Source organism: Tetrahymena thermophila (assembly GCF_000189635.1).
Source record: "Tetrahymena thermophila SB210 genomic scaffold scf_8254617, whole genome shotgun sequence".
NCBI lineage: Eukaryota > Ciliophora > Oligohymenophorea > Hymenostomatida > Tetrahymenidae > Tetrahymena > Tetrahymena thermophila.
In genome coordinates, this window is record NW_002476387.1 from 488,603 (window position 1) to 508,404 (window position 19,802).

The 19,802-nt window shown below is 23.7% G+C and overlaps 7 protein-coding genes across 7 annotated transcripts; 2 read left to right on the forward strand and 5 right to left on the reverse strand. All coding sequences in view use genetic code 6, as the record gives it.

Moving 5' to 3' along the window:
- Positions 1-299: 299 nt before the first annotated feature.
- TTHERM_00194499 (NADH:ubiquinone oxidoreductase 17.2 kDa subunit) lies at positions 300-1,652 on the forward strand (the record flags this gene model as incomplete). Its single annotated transcript, XM_001471322.2, has 4 exons — positions 300-302; positions 729-936; positions 1,218-1,464; positions 1,526-1,652. 4 exons carry the CDS (start codon positions 300-302, stop codon positions 1,650-1,652), a joined length of 585 nt encoding a protein of 194 aa, XP_001471372.1.
- A 782-nt stretch (positions 1,653-2,434) lies between these two features.
- TTHERM_00194500 (ATP-binding protein, putative) lies at positions 2,435-3,969 on the forward strand (the record flags this gene model as incomplete). The annotated part of the gene is made up of 7 exons (XM_001017203.3): positions 2,435-2,578; positions 2,671-3,009; positions 3,152-3,334; positions 3,388-3,474; positions 3,528-3,610; positions 3,660-3,862; positions 3,923-3,969. The coding sequence occupies 7 exons, from the start codon at positions 2,435-2,437 to the stop codon at positions 3,967-3,969; spliced, it is 1,086 nt and encodes a 361-aa protein (XP_001017203.2).
- A 1,016-nt stretch (positions 3,970-4,985) lies between these two features.
- TTHERM_00194510 (BolA-like protein) lies at positions 4,986-5,499 on the reverse strand (the record flags this gene model as incomplete). Its single annotated transcript, XM_001017204.1, has 2 exons — positions 4,986-5,158; positions 5,292-5,499. The coding sequence occupies 2 exons, from the start codon at positions 5,497-5,499 to the stop codon at positions 4,986-4,988; spliced, it is 381 nt and encodes a 126-aa protein (XP_001017204.1).
- A 771-nt stretch (positions 5,500-6,270) lies between these two features.
- On the reverse strand, positions 6,271-8,278 carry TTHERM_00194520 (hypothetical protein; the record flags this gene model as incomplete). The annotated part of the gene is made up of 9 exons (XM_001017205.2): positions 8,130-8,278; positions 7,939-8,067; positions 7,758-7,882; positions 7,658-7,694; positions 7,532-7,585; positions 7,418-7,469; positions 6,897-7,368; positions 6,678-6,838; positions 6,271-6,615 (listed from the first exon to the last, which is right to left on the reverse strand). Exons 1-9 carry the CDS (start codon positions 8,183-8,185, stop codon positions 6,271-6,273), a joined length of 1,431 nt encoding a protein of 476 aa, XP_001017205.2. The 5' UTR covers positions 8,186-8,278.
- Positions 8,279-8,945: 667 nt separating this feature from the next.
- TTHERM_00194530 (ribosomal protein S18) lies at positions 8,946-11,383 on the reverse strand (the record flags this gene model as incomplete). The annotated part of the gene is made up of 10 exons (XM_001017206.3): positions 8,946-9,050; positions 9,107-9,181; positions 9,245-9,554; positions 9,611-9,666; positions 9,747-9,877; positions 9,936-10,154; positions 10,210-10,513; positions 10,587-10,670; positions 10,900-10,974; positions 11,093-11,383. 10 exons carry the CDS (start codon positions 11,381-11,383, stop codon positions 8,946-8,948), a joined length of 1,650 nt encoding a protein of 549 aa, XP_001017206.2.
- Positions 11,384-12,350: 967 nt separating this feature from the next.
- On the reverse strand, positions 12,351-12,947 carry TTHERM_000194539 (hypothetical protein; the record flags this gene model as incomplete). The annotated part of the gene is made up of 1 exon (XM_012797905.1): positions 12,351-12,947. One exon carries the CDS (start codon positions 12,945-12,947, stop codon positions 12,351-12,353), a length of 597 nt encoding a protein of 198 aa, XP_012653359.1.
- Positions 12,948-14,316: 1,369 nt separating this feature from the next.
- TTHERM_00194540 (TATA-binding protein interacting (TIP20) protein) lies at positions 14,317-19,084 on the reverse strand (the record flags this gene model as incomplete). Its single annotated transcript, XM_001017207.3, has 10 exons — positions 14,317-14,624; positions 14,681-15,160; positions 15,231-15,621; positions 15,680-16,837; positions 16,919-17,334; positions 17,587-17,926; positions 17,992-18,143; positions 18,199-18,339; positions 18,479-18,685; positions 18,868-19,084. The coding sequence occupies 10 exons, from the start codon at positions 19,082-19,084 to the stop codon at positions 14,317-14,319; spliced, it is 3,810 nt and encodes a 1,269-aa protein (XP_001017207.2).
- Positions 19,085-19,802: the final 718 nt, after the last annotated feature.

Consider the following 19,802-nt stretch of genomic DNA (forward strand, 5'->3'; position numbering starts at 1 on the left):
TTTTTGTTAATATTAAAATATTTAAGCAGATGAATGAATGTATTCAAACTTGTTAATACTTGACTTGTAACTCAAACAAAAAATGCCTTTATGTGAAATCAGATTATTTTTCTTCTTTTATATTAAATAGATATGCATGCAGCAAATAAAATTGAAAATTAATAGTAAATAATTAATAAATAGTGTTATTGTTTATTTGAGGAAGAAAGATAAGAAGAGATTGATTGTCTTTTTATTATTGATTTTATATTAAAATAAGAAATTTAGGATAAAAAAGCAGCAAAATCAATAGTTAAGAAATGGTATGTTTCATATTTTTAGATTAAGATACAATCATTTGCAGATTTCTCTTAAAAAATAAAATCATTTTAATGCGATGTCTAATAAAAATAATTCCTGCATCTACGGGTCATCGATGAAATTATATAATTTATAAAAAATATGACAATTTTTTAGTTTTAAATTAGAAAAAACAAATGCATTAGTAATAAAGATCTAACACTAAGAAATAAGAATTTACTTTTATGATATTATAAAAATCATTTTAGCTCTGATAATATCAAATAACTTGTAGAAATATAAACTAATTAAATATTTTGATCTTGTATTAAAAACTGAAGACAAGGAATTAAATTCAGCATATTTATTTTGTTTAAGTAGAAAGAGAAATTAATGCAAATTGATAATTGATATAAAATCTAATCTAATGCAATTCTATTTTCATATAGGGTTTGTGGTCTTGGACAATTAACCAAATGTTAACCCCTAAGTTCTGGGTACATTTAAGAAGAGAAGGTTTTATAAAAACATGGACTAGAGGTCACAAGGCTTCTAGACATGCTCACTACGTTGGTGGTAACAGAACTGATGGATATACAAAGCAAGTTGGAGAAGATGAATTTGGCAATAGATATTATGAAGATTTTGATGTTGATCGTAAGATAAATTAGATAAAATTTTTACATAAAATTAGTTTCTCCTAGCATTTTTGAATTAATGATGGATGAATAAAATATTTATTAAAATTGAAAATATAAAATACATTTTGAAAATAATTTACAATATAATAAAAATCTAAATAGCCTACAAAATCTTTAATTATTTATTTTTGTATATCTTATAATATTTATTGAGAGAACAATAATAGTATAGATGGCATAAATTTATATACTCTTATGCAAAAAAGATAATTAAAACATTTTATCTTAATAAAATAGACAAGAACCAAAGAAGATGGGTTGAATTCAGTGATTATTTCATGTAAATGTGGTCTAATGGTGATAAAGTTCCCGTCGGATGGCACGGTTGGTTGTCTCACCAATACGATGATTTCCCTACCCGTACAGGAAACTCCGCATTCGTGAAACACCATTACCTTAAATAACACACTGCAAATCTTTCCAACACTCCTCTTAATCACGTTCCTTAGGGTGCTCCTCAAAATCTTAATAGAATGAGATTTATGTAATTTCAATATAGAGTTGGTATTATAATTTTAAAAAATATTAACCCTTTTAAAACATAGAACTGCATAAAGAGATAGAAGTAGAGCTCCCTGGTAATCTCCTAAAGGTGAAGGAGTCTTTTAAGGTAAGAAACTCATAGTTGCTTCTAACAGTCCTTTTATCGATGACATGTCTATCAGAGACTGAAAGGCTTAAAAGTCAAATTTAGTTTTAAAAATGAGATCCAATCTTTGAGGAAGGAAGATCTGAAAAACATGAAATAAATAAAAAAAGATAAATAAATTTTATATTTTGAATGAATATAAACTAAAATACTTCAATATTAAATTTACTGTAGATCTATGAATTAAATGTATTTTATATACTTCCTTTTAAAATCCAGGATCTTTAAAAAAATAAAAACTGACTGACAAAAAATTTTTTTCTTCTAAAATATTTATTTAACATTTTTGTGTTTAATATTTTTAAATTGTTGTTGTTTTTTAACAATTGATAATTTATTTATATATAATATTCAATAAGAATAGGTAAAATAAATTAAAATTAAAATATTTATTCCTAATGTATTCAATACGATCAGCTAGATCATAAGCAGTATCATGAATCTTATTAAATTAGAATTTTTTTAGATAAAAGACAAAAATTTTATTTTTACAAATTTATTTTCCAATTTAAGTTTGGAAATTTTTGTTTTTTTTTATTATTATAAAATTAATTTATTTTTTTTGAGATAAAAGAAATAATATAAAGCTAAGATTAGTATTATTGCAAAAATAATAGTTTGTATTAACTTATTTATACATTTAGCTAAGCTTATTAAAAATAAATATCTTTTTGCTACTTGAGTTTACGATGGTAATTATAATAAGTAGCTAATAGATACCTATAAAATTATAAATTATAAAAATTAAAAATTTAGCTCAATTATTAGCAATTTTAAAAGATTAGTAGAAACAAATTTATTAGAAATGGAAGAAGAAAAAAGTCAACAAACTAGCACTCCTTAGACTGAGTAGACCTAGAAAGTACCAGGAGGATTAAATATTAACACTGAGAGAGTTTCTTTATTAACAATAGGTATGGCAGGAAGTGGAAAAACAACATTCGTTAGAGTAAAATTTTTATAAAATAAATTTTAGAATTATAGTTTAAAAAGAGTAGAATTTGAAAAGCTAGCTTATTTACTTTATAAATAATTAAATAGTCTTTAGTATAGTATTTATTATTCTCTCAATAAGACCCTGCCTACGTTTTAAATTTAGATCCAGCTGTTTAATTTTTACCATATACTCCAAATGGTGACATTAGACAAACAATAGATTATAAAAAATTAATGAAAGAACATTAACTTGGTCCAAACGGTGCAATTATGACAGCATTAAATCTCTTTTGTGCATAAATTGATGAAACTATTAACAATATAGAGGCTACTAGTCATACTTCTAAGCATGTAGTAGTTGATACTCCAGGATAAATCGAAGTTTTTACCTGGAGCGCATCAGGTTCTATAATTACTCAAACTCTCCTTACATCTATGCCTACTGTAATATATATAAAAAATGAATTTGTTTATTAACACCATTTTAAAGAGGGAATATTATAGATAGAGTGGCATTTAAATTTTATTATTTACTAGCATAAGTATTTATTTATCTAAAAAATTTTAATATTTTATAAAATTATAGGTTCTTTTATATGTTCTTGATTTAGCTAGATGTTAAAATCCAAACAGTTTTATGAGCAATATGATGTTCTGCTGTAGTATATTTTATAAAATGAAGCTTCCAATGATCATAGTCTTAAATAAAGAAGACGCTGCTGATAAAGAAAAAGTTTTGGGTTGGATTAGAGATTACTAAAAACTTCTTGTAATTCACAATTTAAAAATAAATTTAGAAGTATATATTTATTAAATAAATAGGAAGAATTTTAAAATTATGATTCATATCTTTCTACCTTTAGCAAATCTATGGTCTTAAGTTTGGATGAATTTTATAACTAATTGAGAGTAAGTATTAGACTTTTATTAAAATTCATTAATTATTTGCTTTTATTTGAAAGGTTGTCGCAGTAAGCTCCCTTAAAATGACAGGATTTGATTAGTTAAAAGAAGCAATAGCTAGTGCAAAATAAGAATTTATGGAGTAAATTTAATTAATATTAAAGAGTGAAATTAAAAAAAAATATTTACAGTGTTTAATACAAAGATCTCGTTAAAAACTACAATAGAAGGATGGCTGAAGAATAAGAAAAGTAATAAAAAGAATTAAAGAAGTTTATGAAAGATTATAAGAAAACTGAAGAGTAAAATAAAAAGAAAAAACCAGAAGCTCCTTTAAATGTTTAAGTTAGCCATGTTGGACCAACTAAATCTAAAAAAGATGATGAAGAGAAAGGTAATAAAATAAAATAAAACCAAAAAACAAAAATATAAAATTTATTATGATAAAAAATAGAAATCAAAAAAGCTGAAGAAAAGATTTAAAAAATGAATATCGAATGATTTTAAAGATGAAAAAAGTTAATTAATAAATAAATAAATAAATTATTTTGAATAAAAAATAACAATTAAATATTTATTTCTTGTGTATGTATATTTTTTTAGTTAAAAATTTTGAAAAAAAACGATTAATTTGTTTAGAATTTTAAAGTGTAAATTAAAATTACTTTTGTTTATGTTTTTATATTTTAAAAAATTAAAACAAATACTCCAAATTGAATCTTTCAATTGATATGATAAGTCTTAAAATTAAAAAATTTCATCTTAAGCATAAAATTAAAAGCAAAAAAATCATAATAAATTTTAGAAAGGAAATTAACGAATAAAAAATTGTAAGGCAAATTTTTAATTTTTAATCATTTTTAAAAATTAACTAAAGTTATTTATATTCAATTTATAATAAGCATAATAAAAAACAAATATTAAATAATAATAATATTTTTTAATTGAAAGAAAGTAAAAAAAATACTTTAGAAATAATTTTAATTTTATTTTATTTAAAGAAGTTTTTAAAATTTGAATTTTATTATTTAATTAATTTATTTTTTATTTTAATTTAAGAATGAAATTAACATTTAGACTTTCAAATAATTACTTTATTATTTTAGTAAAATATTTTAAAACTTAGGTTTAAATTATACTTAAAGCTTAAGGTGCTTTGCAAAAGTGTAAGTTTAAAAAATTAATTAACTTTTTTTTTCTCTCTTATTCTTTGTGCATAGTTTTGAAATTTTAAAAAAAATATATTTGTTGAGAAATTTATTTGCTTTACTTTTCTAATTAAATGATTTGAAATGTGAATAAATTATATTATAATAATTGATTGGTTGAGTACTCAACAACAAAAAAAATAAATCACTATATTAAATAAATATAATAGAGATTAAATAGATTTTGTGCAATATTTTAAAATTTGTCTGGATTATACTATAACAGTAAGTAGATAAAACGCAAATTTATTTGTTTTTTTGTTTGTATATAATTAGTTTATAATAATAAAATATTTAATTAATAATGTTTCACTATTTAGCTTCTTCTTACTTTTTAGCTTCTACTCCTAATGTTTTAAGATTATAGCCGTGAACGTCTTTAAAAATATCACTTAAAACATTATTAACCATTTAGTGCTACTCAACTCTAGATTTTTCATTAAAGAGAGGTGATTATACTACCATTTTATACATTTAGCCACCTTTTGATTAAAATGAAATTTTTTAATTTAAAGTATAGAATGTTGAAATGTGAATTGATTAAATAAAATATCTGAAACAACATAGCTTAAATTATTTAAATATTCATAAAAGTTATAAATTAAAGCTAATTACAAGCACTTCCACCAACAGATGTATCTTCAACTTTAACATAAGTTGCACTCAATTCTTGCTTAAGAAGATCTGCTATTTAATTTTCTTTTTATCTCTTAGCTTCTTCTACGGAATTTGACATTCTCATCTTGAGGATTTAGTTAAGGCCTCTTTGTTCGTATTAAGCAAATAATCCTATTTTTTTGAAGGCGTTTCTGAAAGCTAACATTTTTGTGAGAGTAAAAATTAATTTTTAAGACTTATGATTTATTTAGTTTGATATAATTTAATTTTTTTTATTATTTTGATTTTTGCTTATCCTTGATTAATATTTATATACATACAAAAAAAAAGTAAAGACTATGACTACTAATAATTATTTATCAAATAGATTTTCTCTATGTATGTATGGAGAATAATTGACCATCAGGAATATCTCGATTTTATATATTCAAAGAATATCTACAGTTTATCTCATCTAGCACTCACAGAAAGTTCTTAATGAAATAGAAGTGATAATCATAGAAATTTCTGAAACACATATCATCATTTCATAATTTGATAGATCAAATTTAAACAAATAATTATAATAATAACTTTTTATCAAGAAATTTTCATATTTTGTTAATTTTACTTTAATTATCTCTCTTACCTTAAATTTGTCTATGCTAAATATTTTATATTAGCCATCTGTTTATGTTTGCGATGAAAATTAACAAATTAATGTTTTTATCGAAGTATTTTATTAGTTTTAATATTTGCGAAAAAGAAGTTTTTACCCATACAATAATAATAAATGTGTAATATTTTTAATCTGATAACTATAACAAAAATTTGTTTGTTTACTTGCTTTACTTTTACTATGAAAAAATTTATTTTTAAAATTAGTTTTACTGCTATTAAATTATAAAAACATAAAATTACATATCTTATCTTATTTATTTTTGCTAAATTTAATTAAGATTGAAATATTTCTTTGCATGCATGCGCCATTTATTCATCAGAAATCCAGTAAATCAATAGCATTAGCTTGTTTATTACTATTTTATGTAAATTAGTTAGATTGTGCTACATTTGGCTACTAGAATTATTGTTATGCGGGTTGAGTTGCAGTGAAATTCTATTAAAATTAGTTAAATTATTAAAATTGCTATGCTTATTAAGAGTAAGCTGCCTATTATTGCTAATAGTTTTATCCAAATTAATTATTGTAAAATCCTTACTATTAGTATTGTTAGTTTTAAGTATTAATTTGTTATTGAGGCTATTATTAGAAATTATTGTTAAATCCATTAAATTACTAAGGTTATTGCTGCTAGATATTTTATTAATATAAGTTGCTTGTCTTAAATTTTAGATAAAAATAAATAAATAAATATATTATTTTTTATAATTTAAAATATTTACTTAATTCTAAGGGAGCATTGAAGTCTATGGTTAGGATATATTTTAATTTTAAGGCTAAGCAAAGAAGTCAAAGTTAGTTTTTTATTCTACTTAGTTTGTTACATTAGTAGAATTGGTAGTTGGTTCATCATCATCCATGTCAAGTAAATTTAATTATTTAGCTATTTTTAGTTATTTATAAAAATAATTAATTGTCTATCCTTAAATAAAAAAGTATACCTTATTAAGTTTAAACCTAAGTAGAGGAAGGCTATTAAATCTAACCTTATGATTTAGGAGGAGAGATTTCTATTTTTTTTTAAGAAGCTGAAGTGATGTTTGTTTGAGAAGGGAAAAAGTTAAATTCATTTGAGCTATTCTAATTATTTTAAGAATTTTTTTCATTTTAATTTGACTAATTTGAATAGAAATCAAAGCCTTTTTAATCATTTTAATTTGTAGCATTAATTTTCTTTTAAGATCCTCCAAAATTGCTAAAGCCCTCATCAAAATTGATATTTGAATTGCTTGTATTTTTTTGAGGTAAAGTTCCAAATGCTCCAAAAGAATTGTTGTTATTGTTATTACTATTGTTATTGCTATTGTTTGTTGATTTATTTCCGAAATCGCTAAAGGAGAATTTGCTAAAATCATTATTTGCACTACTGTTATTACTTGTATTTTTAGTGTTCAAGTTGCTGTTATTATTGCCCTTTAATTAAAAATGAAATTAATTTTGATAATTTTAGAAAAGTAATTACGCTGGACTTTCCCAAATTCAAATTCATTTTAACTTTTTGTTGTTGAAGTTAGCTATTTCGTTTTCATAAATTAAAATATTTTATTAAATGATATTATCGAATAAATAATTCTACTTATTTTGGAATTCATTCTTATCGACATTATCTATTCTAAACTCTTCAAATTCACTAAAATTAAATTATAAATTAAATATTATCAAAAAATTTCTTTTCTTTTTATGATTTTAAAGTCAAATTTACTCTTTGTTATCCCACTTAAACTAACTTTTCTACTTCTCTAAAAATAAAAATAAAAATGCTTAATTTAACATCTTTCTAAAAATAATTGAGTAATTCTTACATGTGTTGTATTCATGAGAAAAAACTTTGTTGTTTATTCTAAATTCATATGTATTTCCTTGTTGTATGATGTTGCAATCATTTTATTCTAAAAAGAACTAATGCTAAAATATTGATGAATTTGCACTTTTAGTTATAATAGTAAGTTAGAAAAATAAATTTCTACTCAAATTATTTATTACTTATCATCTTCGTATTTCAAAAAGCCATCAACCATTATTCTTCTTTTTGAAGAAAAATTTGAGTACTCTAATATGACTAAATGCCTTCTCCCGTTTATTTCGAAATCCCATAAATACTTTAACTTAGAGCTATAAAATTAACAAAATAATAAACTAAAATACGAACTATACTAATTTTTTGTATGACATACTTTTTTATGTATTTTCCAACTTCATCAACTTCATATCTATATATCTTAAGGCTCATGTTTCTAATTGTTATTCTTCTAGTTTACAAATAATTAATATCCTTCTATTTTGATTTTAATTAAAAAATTTTTAAAAGATTTTTAATTTTTTTACAAAAATTTATAACATTATCACAAACAATATCATTTCAATTAAAAGTGTGGTAAATATTCTCAAAAGAAAACAACATATGTTTGAATCAGAAAAGATCAATTTTTACAAAATTTTTTCATAATATATCTTTGCTGCTTAAAAATGTAAATATAAGATGTAAAAAATTGTTTATAAATTAAGAAAGCTCATTCGAAATAGATATTTACAAAAAAGCCTCCCAAATCATTTATTAATTTCTATAGTAGAAAAAACAAGAGTATAATCATTACCTAAACATAAAAGCCTTTAGAATTAAAAGTTATTGATTTATGTGAAATTAATATCACAAACATAACATTATTATATTAATTGCTAATAATTTAAAGATGTAAAAAATCATATTTATGATAAAAAGATTTATTAAATTTTTAAAATATGAAATTTAAATACAAAAATAAAGAATTTTAAAAGGAAATGCAAAACAATTTTCATATTTAAAATTTAAATAAGGAAAAAATTTAATTTTGTTTCTCATTTTTAAAAAGTTTGATAAATGCTGAGCTTTTAAAATAAAAAAATAAATACAATTACATACATTCAATAGAAATATTTTTAAATAATAATACAATAGATAATTAGTAATAATACAATTGATAAAATTTTAATTCAAAGCTTTTTCTAGCCTCTCAAATCTTAAGAGGTGTACTAAGACCACCTCTTGATCTGATTTGGTTAACATATTCTAAACTTTCTTGTAAGCTAATATCACTTTCTTGAATCTTATTTGAGAACTATTTTTATATAATAAATTAATAAAAATAATAATAATTATTTTATTATTTATTACTTCAGTAGCATCAGTGGCCTTTTCATGAACGAGAAGGGAAGCAAATTTATCAACTGGTACTTAGTTAATTTTTTCCTAATTAAAAATATTAAGCAAATAAATAAATAAAATTTTAAGATCCTAAAATAAAAATTTTACTTGGAATTTAGAGAAAGATTCCTTGAATTGATCTTGATTTTTCTTATCAAGCTATTCAAACTCAGGAGGATAAATATACTACTTAGTCTAGATAGATAAAATATTATCAATAGTAAGTTGAGGATTTTTGGGAGATGCTTAGTATTTTTCTCTGATGGCTTAAGTGTCCACACCCAAATCTTTAAGTTGTTTCTCCTTTAATTAAGCTGAGTGCATTCTAGCTTCTAAAAGAGTTAATTCTTCTGTGGTTTCTAACTTTTAACTATTTCCATCAATAACATAATCTTTAGACTATTCTGCACGCTTAGCACTAATATTAAAATACAAAGAGTTTTAATTTTATTAAATTTGTTAATTAATTTTTACTCAAAGTTATCATTTAAATTTTCGAATTCCTTAGTAACGTTTCTGTATTCATTAACCTAATAATAATAATATTAAAAAACACTTAATATTTTAATAGAAAATAGCATATAAAAATAAATTAATAGTTAATTTTTACAGAACCCTTAATGTAGATATGACCAGTTTCAATATTAATAGCAGTTCTAACGGTGTTTTCAACATCTTCTTACAAAGTGGTTAAACTCTTTTTATCTGAAGGCTTGATGTAACCTCTAAAAGGCATCAAAACTTTTTAATTAGAACAATTAATCAGCAAATTTTTTTATATTAATTTTCTTTTTCTTACGCATTTCTCTGCTGAGTCTGATTGTACGAGCAATCTTCTTTTATTAAGGTCTTGTCAATCTGTTTTATATCTTATTCTTAATGCAACCAGAATTATTGACGAATTGAGTAATCAATTCAGTATTTCTCCAATGGATATCAAAGTAGTTGATTTTTCTGATGCTTTACTTTCTTGTTTATGCCTTTGTTAAGGGGATTTCGTGATTCTTTCTATCAGGTCCTTTAATAGTTAGGTTGAGAATTGTTAACTAAATAAATAACATACTTTATATTACTAACTAATTCTTTGATATAATGTTCAGAAGTTGAAGAGGTAGCTCCTAAGTAAGATGTGTTGTCAAAAGCATTAGGATTCTTTCTTGAGCTAGGTAAACCCATCTTGGAAGCATGATAAACTTTTTAGTTTTTAAGTTTAGCTGCAGATTATGAAGGGTCAGCACCTATGTCTTATCTAAGAGCTAAGTCAATAATTTTTTATACAGTGTATTCTTCACCAGGTTTCAGGAGGACTTCTCTAGCAGTATAGTTATTTTTAATATATTAGAAGAAAGGATCTTAATTGAGAGGAAGACCAGTGTGCTATTATGAATTAAAATGATTAAATTTATTTTTTAAAAATCCTATTTCTAATTTAAAAATAAATATATCTTACAGTTGGATTATCATAAAGAATTTCTTCTCTAGTAAGGCCAGTAGCTTCAAGCTCTTCAAGCTTTTAATCTATCAAGAAATTGATCTATTTAATACAAATAATTTTAAAATAAACATAAATATTAACTGCTACTTTTAGTCAAATATTAAAAAAAGATTTTATTTATTTCAATTGATCTCAAATCAGATAATTCATTGTTATATATTTCTTTCCATTTTATTTTTCACTAAGATTCTTCATTGTATTAAATTTAATTTTGACTTTCTGAATTGCATCAAATTCATCAACCAGTGCTATAAATTGATTGAATTACCTTTTACTTTTCTTCATGATCCATATATTTAAGAGGTCCACTAGGTGATCTGAAACCTTCAACAAATTGCTTAAACTATTTTTTTATTCAAATAAAAGGTATATAGGTAACGATCTAAAAATAAGGAGACATAATGGTAGTAATAATAAATCATGATAGATATTTAATTAAATATTTTAATTATCAAAATTACGTTTTGATGTTCAGCCTCTTCTAAAGAAATATTTTTATTAATACGCTCCTTAAGTCCCAAGGATCTAATAAAATCTAATTCTTCTTGCTTTTTGACAACAGTAGTTTCAGGCTTCTTTCCCTTATATTCTGGGAAAGCTCTATCAAAAAGTGGGTTATTCTTTAACTCATGCTTCAAAGCATTTAAGTTTTTAATTCTGAGTTGTTCAGAAGTAGAAAAGGAATGGGCTCTTAATTTAAAGAGACGGCTTACTTATTGTAAGTTGAGATTTTTATTAATAAAAACTTGCATGCTAATAATACTTTATTTCTACTATAATAATTTTTTCAGAAAGGAGACCTTACTTATTTATTTACAAACTTAATTCTCACTCTTTAACTTTATATTAAAGATTCTCTTTTCTTTTTCTTTAATTAAAATCTATAGACTCTTATTTATCTTGTATTTTAGATTTTTAGTATTATGTTTGTTAGCTTTACCAAATGAATGAACGATGGATGAATCAAATTATTAATTACTTTCTTTTTAAATGCTTTAGCCAATATGATATCATGTTTTTCTTTATTTTTCTTTTAATTTCTCTCTTCACTTAAAATATAATCAAGCTATCTTAGTTGCTTAATTAAAATATAAAAATATATTTGATTAATATCAATATCCTTTATATATTTATTTTAAGATATATTTACCAATTTGAATGCATTAATTTCCGTAAATTAAATTTTAATAAAATTCAAATAAATTAGAATATTCTAAATTTTAATTTAAACATAAAAATGATTTCAGGAAATTTTCTCTCAAATATCTTTATTTCTCTCAAAAGTTTTTTATCTAAAATATTTATTTAGTTTTTATGATTACTGATTTTCTAAAAATTCTATAAATTTTCTAAAATAATGAAAAATAAATAGGCTTCAAATCAAGCTCTCTAAAAAAATAAATATTATTAAATTAATAATTTTATTTTATATAAAAATAATCTTATTATTTTTGACGATTCGAAGACAGCACTTAAGCGTTTCCAACTGTGATTAATATTGCTGAGTTAAAAAAGCAAATAATTAATATCCAAAAAAATATCATTCTCATATAAATTAAGTTTTTTTTTTTCATATAACTGAAAATAAATTTTTTAATCAAAAGAATATTAATTTTAAGTATATACAATGTATTATTTGTTTAATATTTTTATAATAAATTTTAAAAAAAGAAAGAAAAAACTGATTAAATTCCAGTAAAAAATAAATATTAAAATGTGTCAAAAAAAATTGGCTTTTTTTAGCTTGTTGATATATTATTTAAATAGTCTACTTAGCACGTATGTTTCTATACTAATAATTTTATAAGATAACAAAAGTAAGAGTGCGCTTGCTTATTCTATTGTATATTTGATTATCTTTGGTATAGATAAGCTCGTTTGTTTAATTAGACTAATATCTAGTAACAATTAGAGAATCTAGTGGATTTTAGACATATTTTCAGTTGGTTTTTTATATTATCCATTTAAAATGCCTAATTATGATTACTTGGGGAAGTTTTATATATGTAGAGTGTTACCTTAGTTATTAATAGAGCTTATTTTCTTCTTTTATATAGGTATTATTAGAGATAATTAAATAAGCTAATATTTGAAAATATGTATGATGGTCAGCTACATGTTCTTTGCGTTGAATATTATTACTATAATCTTAACTTTAGCATTTTTAGAAATAAAAAAGAAACCTTCATTATCTTTCTATATATTCAATAATCTGTTTCCTTACTACATAAGCATCGCAACTTTAACCTACTATGTGGATCCTTTGGGATCAAATCTAGCTATATATTAGATATTCATTGTCATGCTAATATTCATGGGTCTTTTAATTATTAAACATCCAAAATTGAAGTGCAAACACTTCTTTTAAATTATTGGTCTTGTTTTAATAAATAACTTTTTAATAGTGAGGGAAGTTATATCAAAAAAGAAAATTTACCTTGAAATATCAACCTATTTTAGTTAACTTATTAGATGTATAATATTAATAAGCTTTGGCTATGAAGAAATATTTGGCCATCAAAAATATTCTTCAAGCTAAGTAAAATTAACATTAACGTATTTAACTATTATTTTAACTATATTACAATTAGTTCTTGATTTTAAAAAAATATACCAACTTTCATTTAAAACAAAAATTATCAAAATAAAAAAAGAAGAGCAAATTCAATTAGTTAATAATATACTAACTTAGGAAAGCAAAGTGTAGCTTGCTATTTATTTAAAACTTCAAAATTCAAATATATAAAATTAGAAAGAGGAACAAAAATTTAATAAATTGAATCTTAAAAATGAAATATTGACTCTTTTAAGATACGTTGATCAGTTTGAAAATAGTTAAAAAATCTTTTTCTATAATAAAATCAAATTTTATGAATATTTAGAATTATTTTACGAAGAAATTGCAATAGATTTTAAAAATATTCAGACTGAATTATTGGTAAAAATATCTGAATCTAATCAAATTAAAGAAAAATTATTATAGATAATATTGGACAGAGAATAAAAAGGATTTTTTTTAAATGCCTCAACTCAAAAGTTAATACAAAAGATGGAACCTTCAGGATTAAAAGATAAGTTATATTAAAAAATATCCTCAAGCCTTTAAATAATAAGCTTTTACAAACATCTATCAAATGAAATGAAATACAACCCAAACTTAATAATTTATGATTTATATGATATGTATTGAAAAGTTGTTAATGCCTACTATATATATTGTTTGAATTAATATTCATTATCGCTTTAAGTAATTTTTCTATAAAATTAAATTGCATTTAAGTTTTTTCATACAGAATATTTATAAATTTGCGTTTTTAAATTTAGAAAACATTATTTTCAATATTTTGTGCAATACAGCACATTAGCAAATTTAGGAATTATGTAATTTTTATATAAATGAAGAAAAACCATAAATCCTCATTAATTTTCTTCCCAGTTAATTTTCACCATTTTATTGAAATTTTTGATAAAATCAATAAGAAATCTTTTTTAATGACTAAATTAATTTATTTTATATATATAATTATTACATTAAATATCTAAATGAATTTAAAATTATATTTATTTTTATTTTTGAAAGTAAGTATTTGAACATATTAGAATTTCAATTTTATATGAGTAAAAAAAGATAAAATTAAAAATAAGACAAATATTCAAAGTATTTTAGAATAATAAAAAATATGTTTCAATTAGTCATTGAATTAATAATATTTCTATATTTTTCAGTTTTCATAACTAACTCCCAGAAGTTGAGATATTTAGTATTGGATTCATCTTCAGCTATAGATTTGAGAGTTAAGCAACAGATTAAACCAGTTCTAACCATATCAGCTGCACGATCACCATCAGCCTTGGAAGCATAAGGTTTCAAAACATTAAGGAATACTTCTGAAATTTAATCAAGGAAGGGAGTAACTTTGAGAGGAACCTTATGAGCAAACTTTGTGCAAATTTAGAAACGAAGAATTTTAATGTCTTCAGATGATTCATTTGCTATTTATTTAAAAATTTATAAATACTTATGTTTTTTCTTTTACAAATTATTTTACCAAATTCATAGAGAACTTCTTCAAGAATTTCTCTTTCGAAATTTTCGACACCTCTGTAGTGGAGATGATCGATAGCAGTGTCAAGAAGAGTGAATGCAGCATTACGTACAGGTTCACCATCATCATTCTTTTACTTGAAAGGACCGAAATCTATTTCTCTTATCTAGGTGAATCTGAGAGCTTCTCTTACTGGTAAGAAGAATTCATTTTTATTAATGTGTTAAATTATAGCATTTGGAAGATTGTATGATATCATATTTAAGGATTTAAGAATAGCAGTACGAGTGCGGATATCTTTTTCATTGATATTATTCATAAGAGCGTAAACTAACTCACGTAAATCGTTATCAATTTTCAAAGTCTTCAAGCAGAAATACTTAAATGAACTAGCAGTAGTGTACTTAGTATTTTAGTTCTTGGAGGATAAATTTTATAAGATTAGAGGTTTCATTTCCTTTAAGTTTAAGTGAGTAACCTTACCTGTTTAAAGTTATCAAAAAAGATATTTAGTATATATTGATAATATTATAAATTAATTAATTTTATTTACCAATGATGTAGGAAATAATGTTGCAGAGAGATTCATCACCGTTTTCAGTTGCTTTGAAGAGGTTAGGAATGATTTAGATGATGCTCTATGAAAGTTGTTGAGAATGCTCAATGATTTACTTCAAAGAGTTAAGCATAAGGTATTGGCCTTCAGAACCTGAGTTGATTGTTTAGATAACTTGAGGAAGAACCATATTTAAGTTTCCAATAGCAATACCACCCAAAGAAATAGAGGCAGCAGTTCTTATTTCTTCGTTATTTTATTTATTGTTTAAGATCTTTTAAACTTCTTGGAGGATATTTCCTGAGCACAAGTTTACATGTCTTCCGATTTCACCAAGTGTGACCAAGCATATTTGTCTCTTCAAAACAACTTCTTTATCAGAAGAGGCCTATTTATTTTTAATTTGATATTAATTTTGATTACAAAAATTTAAAAAAAAAAATTACAGTTGAAAAGATTTAATTAATGAAAGTTTGTTGTTCTCCAGCAGGAAGCTCAATGATAATAGAAGAAATAGCACGAGAAACTGAATTGATGCTATCTTTACTACCAGTAGCTATCAAATTTTAAATCATTTAGCTTCTGTTAGAGAGATTAAGCTTGGATAAGGTAGCGAAAACTTCATAAAGAGAGCTAAAGTGAGCACTGGAAACAATAGAAGAATTTGAGAACTTGGTAATGGATTCAATAATTTTTGTATAATATTGAGGACTTTGAGGAGCATTTTCAATGGATTTCTTGAGAACCGATAAATAGAGTTAAGCAACCCAAGTATCTTTATCGTTTAAGAAATCATAAGCTAAAGCGATGAAGTTATCTCTGGCTTTAGCACTTAGAGGAGACTTCTTTTCGCTTAAAAGAACTAAAGTCTTGTCTAAAGCTTCAAGACTAGCAACACGAAGTGAACGATCTTGCTTAGCAAGCAAATCACAAATACTTTCAGCTGATGAATTCAAGAGTTTAATGCTATCAGCAGTTATATGGGGATGAACTGAAAGAGGGATTTTCTTTAAAAGTTTAAGAACAGGAATCTTCTTGGTTTCAGATTTAATTTTTTCAGAAATAGCATTAATGATATCTTTAATTTGTTAGGCTTAAATGGTTTGAGGGAGACTAACGAGTAATGAAGTTGTGCAGCTGAGAACTGATTGCTTAATTTCTTAATCGATATCGGAGCTATTTAACTTAACGCTAATCTAAGGGAATATTTATTAGATACTAGCGCTGAATGTAGGTATAGCAGAGTTAAATTATTTGTTGATCATGTTGAACAAGCTATTTAAGCAACGGAAGGATTCTGCAACAATCTTAAAGTAATCTTAAACAAGACCTACACTGGCAAGTTTAAAAATGTTGGGAATATCATTTTAAAGATGAGCAATTTCACTGCTTTCATGGTAGTTCTTCAAAAGCTTACGTAAACTTGAAAAAGCAGTAACCTTCAATTCATTGGGAGAGGCCTTGTTTTCAATAGTTCTTTTAATCAAATCAAAAGCCAAACGCCAAATGCTAGGATCGCTAACTACCTATCTGCTTAAATTTCTTGAAATGCTTTCAATTAACTTGTATGCACCTGTTAAGATAGCTTATGTAACTTTTTTTTCCTATTTTTTAATTTATTTTTTTATGTTTTTGCAATTAACCTTTAAAGTAACTAAATAAATAAGCAATATTAATTTGTTTACCTTTTCAAGAATGAAAGTGAGAGTGTTGAATATTTCACTAATAATTTCAGAAATGTTAAATTCTTTGACAGCAGATTTAACACGAACTAATTGGGGACCAGAGTTCAATTCTTAATCGAAATCATCATCTCCCTTATCATGTGATACATCTGAAATGACTATAGCACGGATGATAGTCTAAAGGCAAGAGAAAGTAGCAAAACGGATGTTTTCATTTCTTTCTCCTAATCTATAGACGATGGTGCTTTATTCACTTTGAGAAGAAACACACTTTTCAAAAATAGGACGAATCATTTCGCTATCACTCTTAACAAGAGTTTCAATAATATTTAAGGCAGCTCTTCTAACTCTCCATGAAGAATCATCGCCATCTTGATCATCTGAAAGATAATCGTATTCATCTTCTTCACCTCCATCTATATTTTAATTAATAAATTTTAATTTAGATATTAGTAATGCAAATGTAATTAATTAATTAAAACAACAAATCATGCTTTTTATATTTAGTTCTTAATTTTATTTTTCATCTTTAATTCTTGAAAAATTTAGTAATATTTATGGATATAATAAACTATGATAAGGTGGCTTTAAAATAGAGAATAATTTAATGATACTTTATCAATTTCATCAAAAAAATAAATTATTAAATAAAGTTTTAAATAGAATACCTTCTATTTCCATTTCGCCTCCGTTGCTGATACGAGCTTGACCATTAGGATCATAGTTAATCAATTATGAAGAAAGGTCAACTATTTGAGGGAAATATTCCTTGATTTCATCAGGACATCCCTTAATGAGACTTTCCAAAATACTTAAGTATGATTCGAACATTTCAGAGATTGTGATGATTAAATCGTAGTCATCAACTTCTTCAACATACTAGTTAATATCTTTGAGTATGATGTTAATTAAATCCTTCAAATTTGAGCCGAGTTTTTTAGCAACAGTTTTGGATATGGCACTTAAAGCATAGACAACATAAATCTGCTTTTCTCTTAAATGCTATTGCTATTTTTATAAGAAATATATGAATAAATTTTTATTATCCTTTGTATCAGTATTTGTTTTTTTACAATTTGCTTTTGGTTATCAGGTTTTTTAATATTTTACAAGAGTTCCTTGACAACTCTTCCGATGTCATCCTTGTGTAAAATAAGACCTAAACTTCCTAAGCAGCTGCAAGATTTCTTCTTAAGAGAATTTCTTTCACCCTTTGAAATGTTGCCTTTATTTAATAAAACGGATTTTTTTATGACTTATTCTACATAAAATGTATTTACTCATTAATATATTTGTCAAATTCTTAACATTAGCATTAGTTGTGCTTAAAGACTAACCCCATTTCTTAAAGAGATTGTTGAGAATATCACATAGTTCTTCTTAAACATCGAATTCCTTATTATTGAGCTTTTGTTCCATACCTTTTCAATTTTTTAAGTATATAAATATTATTTTATTGTTTTTAATGATTCAAAATCTGAAAGAAATATCTCCTATTTGCCAGACAAAGATCAAATAATTAACTAATTTAATAAACAAATATTTTGTCAAAACTATTACCTTAAATTGCATGTAAAAGGATAGGTTAGACAGCCTTAGCATAGTTAGAAGGCACACCATTAATCAAAGTTTTCAAGCAAGTAGCATAAACATCTCTATATTCTCCTTTATCTTCAATAACCTTAACTATCATAGTCTTAGAAACATTTTCGACTTAAGTTTCTTAGAGCTTATTAATGATCTTAGAGAGACATCTAATTGAGTTACCTGTTAGAAATTAATAGCATATATTTAGTAATTTTTAATAAATTAATCATTTATATGAATCAATCAATGTAAGTCATTTTATAAGCTTTGTAAAATAAGAAATATTATGTTTTTAAGAAATTAGTATTATTTTTATTTGATGGAATCAAATATAAATAGATTTATTTTCATGAAAAGTGTACCTTGAACTTCATTAGAGTCATCATTAAGCTAATTAAGAAGAATTTTGACAACAGTGTCGTAATCTGTATCCTTCAATTAGCCATTGGATAGAGCATTGGATAAATCATTAGCAGCCATGAACTTTTTATCAGGATCGAAATCCTTGGCATCTTAAACTAGTTCATCAAATCTCTTTTAATCTAAAAGTTGTTGTTGTTATTATTGAGCGGATTGCATTTAATCTGTCTAGTGTACTGTTTCTCTTTTTTAACTATACTTTTTATATTTTCTTCTTGATGAAAATTATTATTTTTTTATTTGTTTATTGATATTTTATTGTTTGATTCTTATTTATATAAGCAAAAAAAATACAATCAAAATTTGCAAGTATGCATACTTGCAGCTTTAATTAAACAAATGATTTTAGAAACCTTATATAATCTTTTAATCAAAGAAAGAATATCTTCTATTAATCATTCTCAGATTAAATCAAAGTGGCAACCAAAATAATAGCGTTAAGACATATCCTTTGATAATTATTAGCGGATTCTTTCCTTTTTTCCTTTCTATCCATTTATATCAGATCATTTCCGATCCTATCCGATCTCAAAAAAAAAAATAAAGATATATTTGAATTTTTATTTTTAATAGAATCATTATGATTAATCTTGGCTATTTTCCTAGCATCTACAAATTCTAACCAAACTTCTAAGCTGCTGTTTTAATATTTATAAAAATTCTTACTAATTTGAGCATTTAAAAAAAAGAGTCTACTAAATCCAAATTAAAAATTAAATTAATTTTAAAGTTAAATTTAAAATAGTATAGATATAATTTTTTTCTGTAAATTAATAATTCTAATAAATTGAAAGTTACAAAACGCTTAATTAAATTTTAGACTAAAATATATCTCATAAAAAATGTTGATTTTCTATAAGAAAAAGAAAATTTAAAC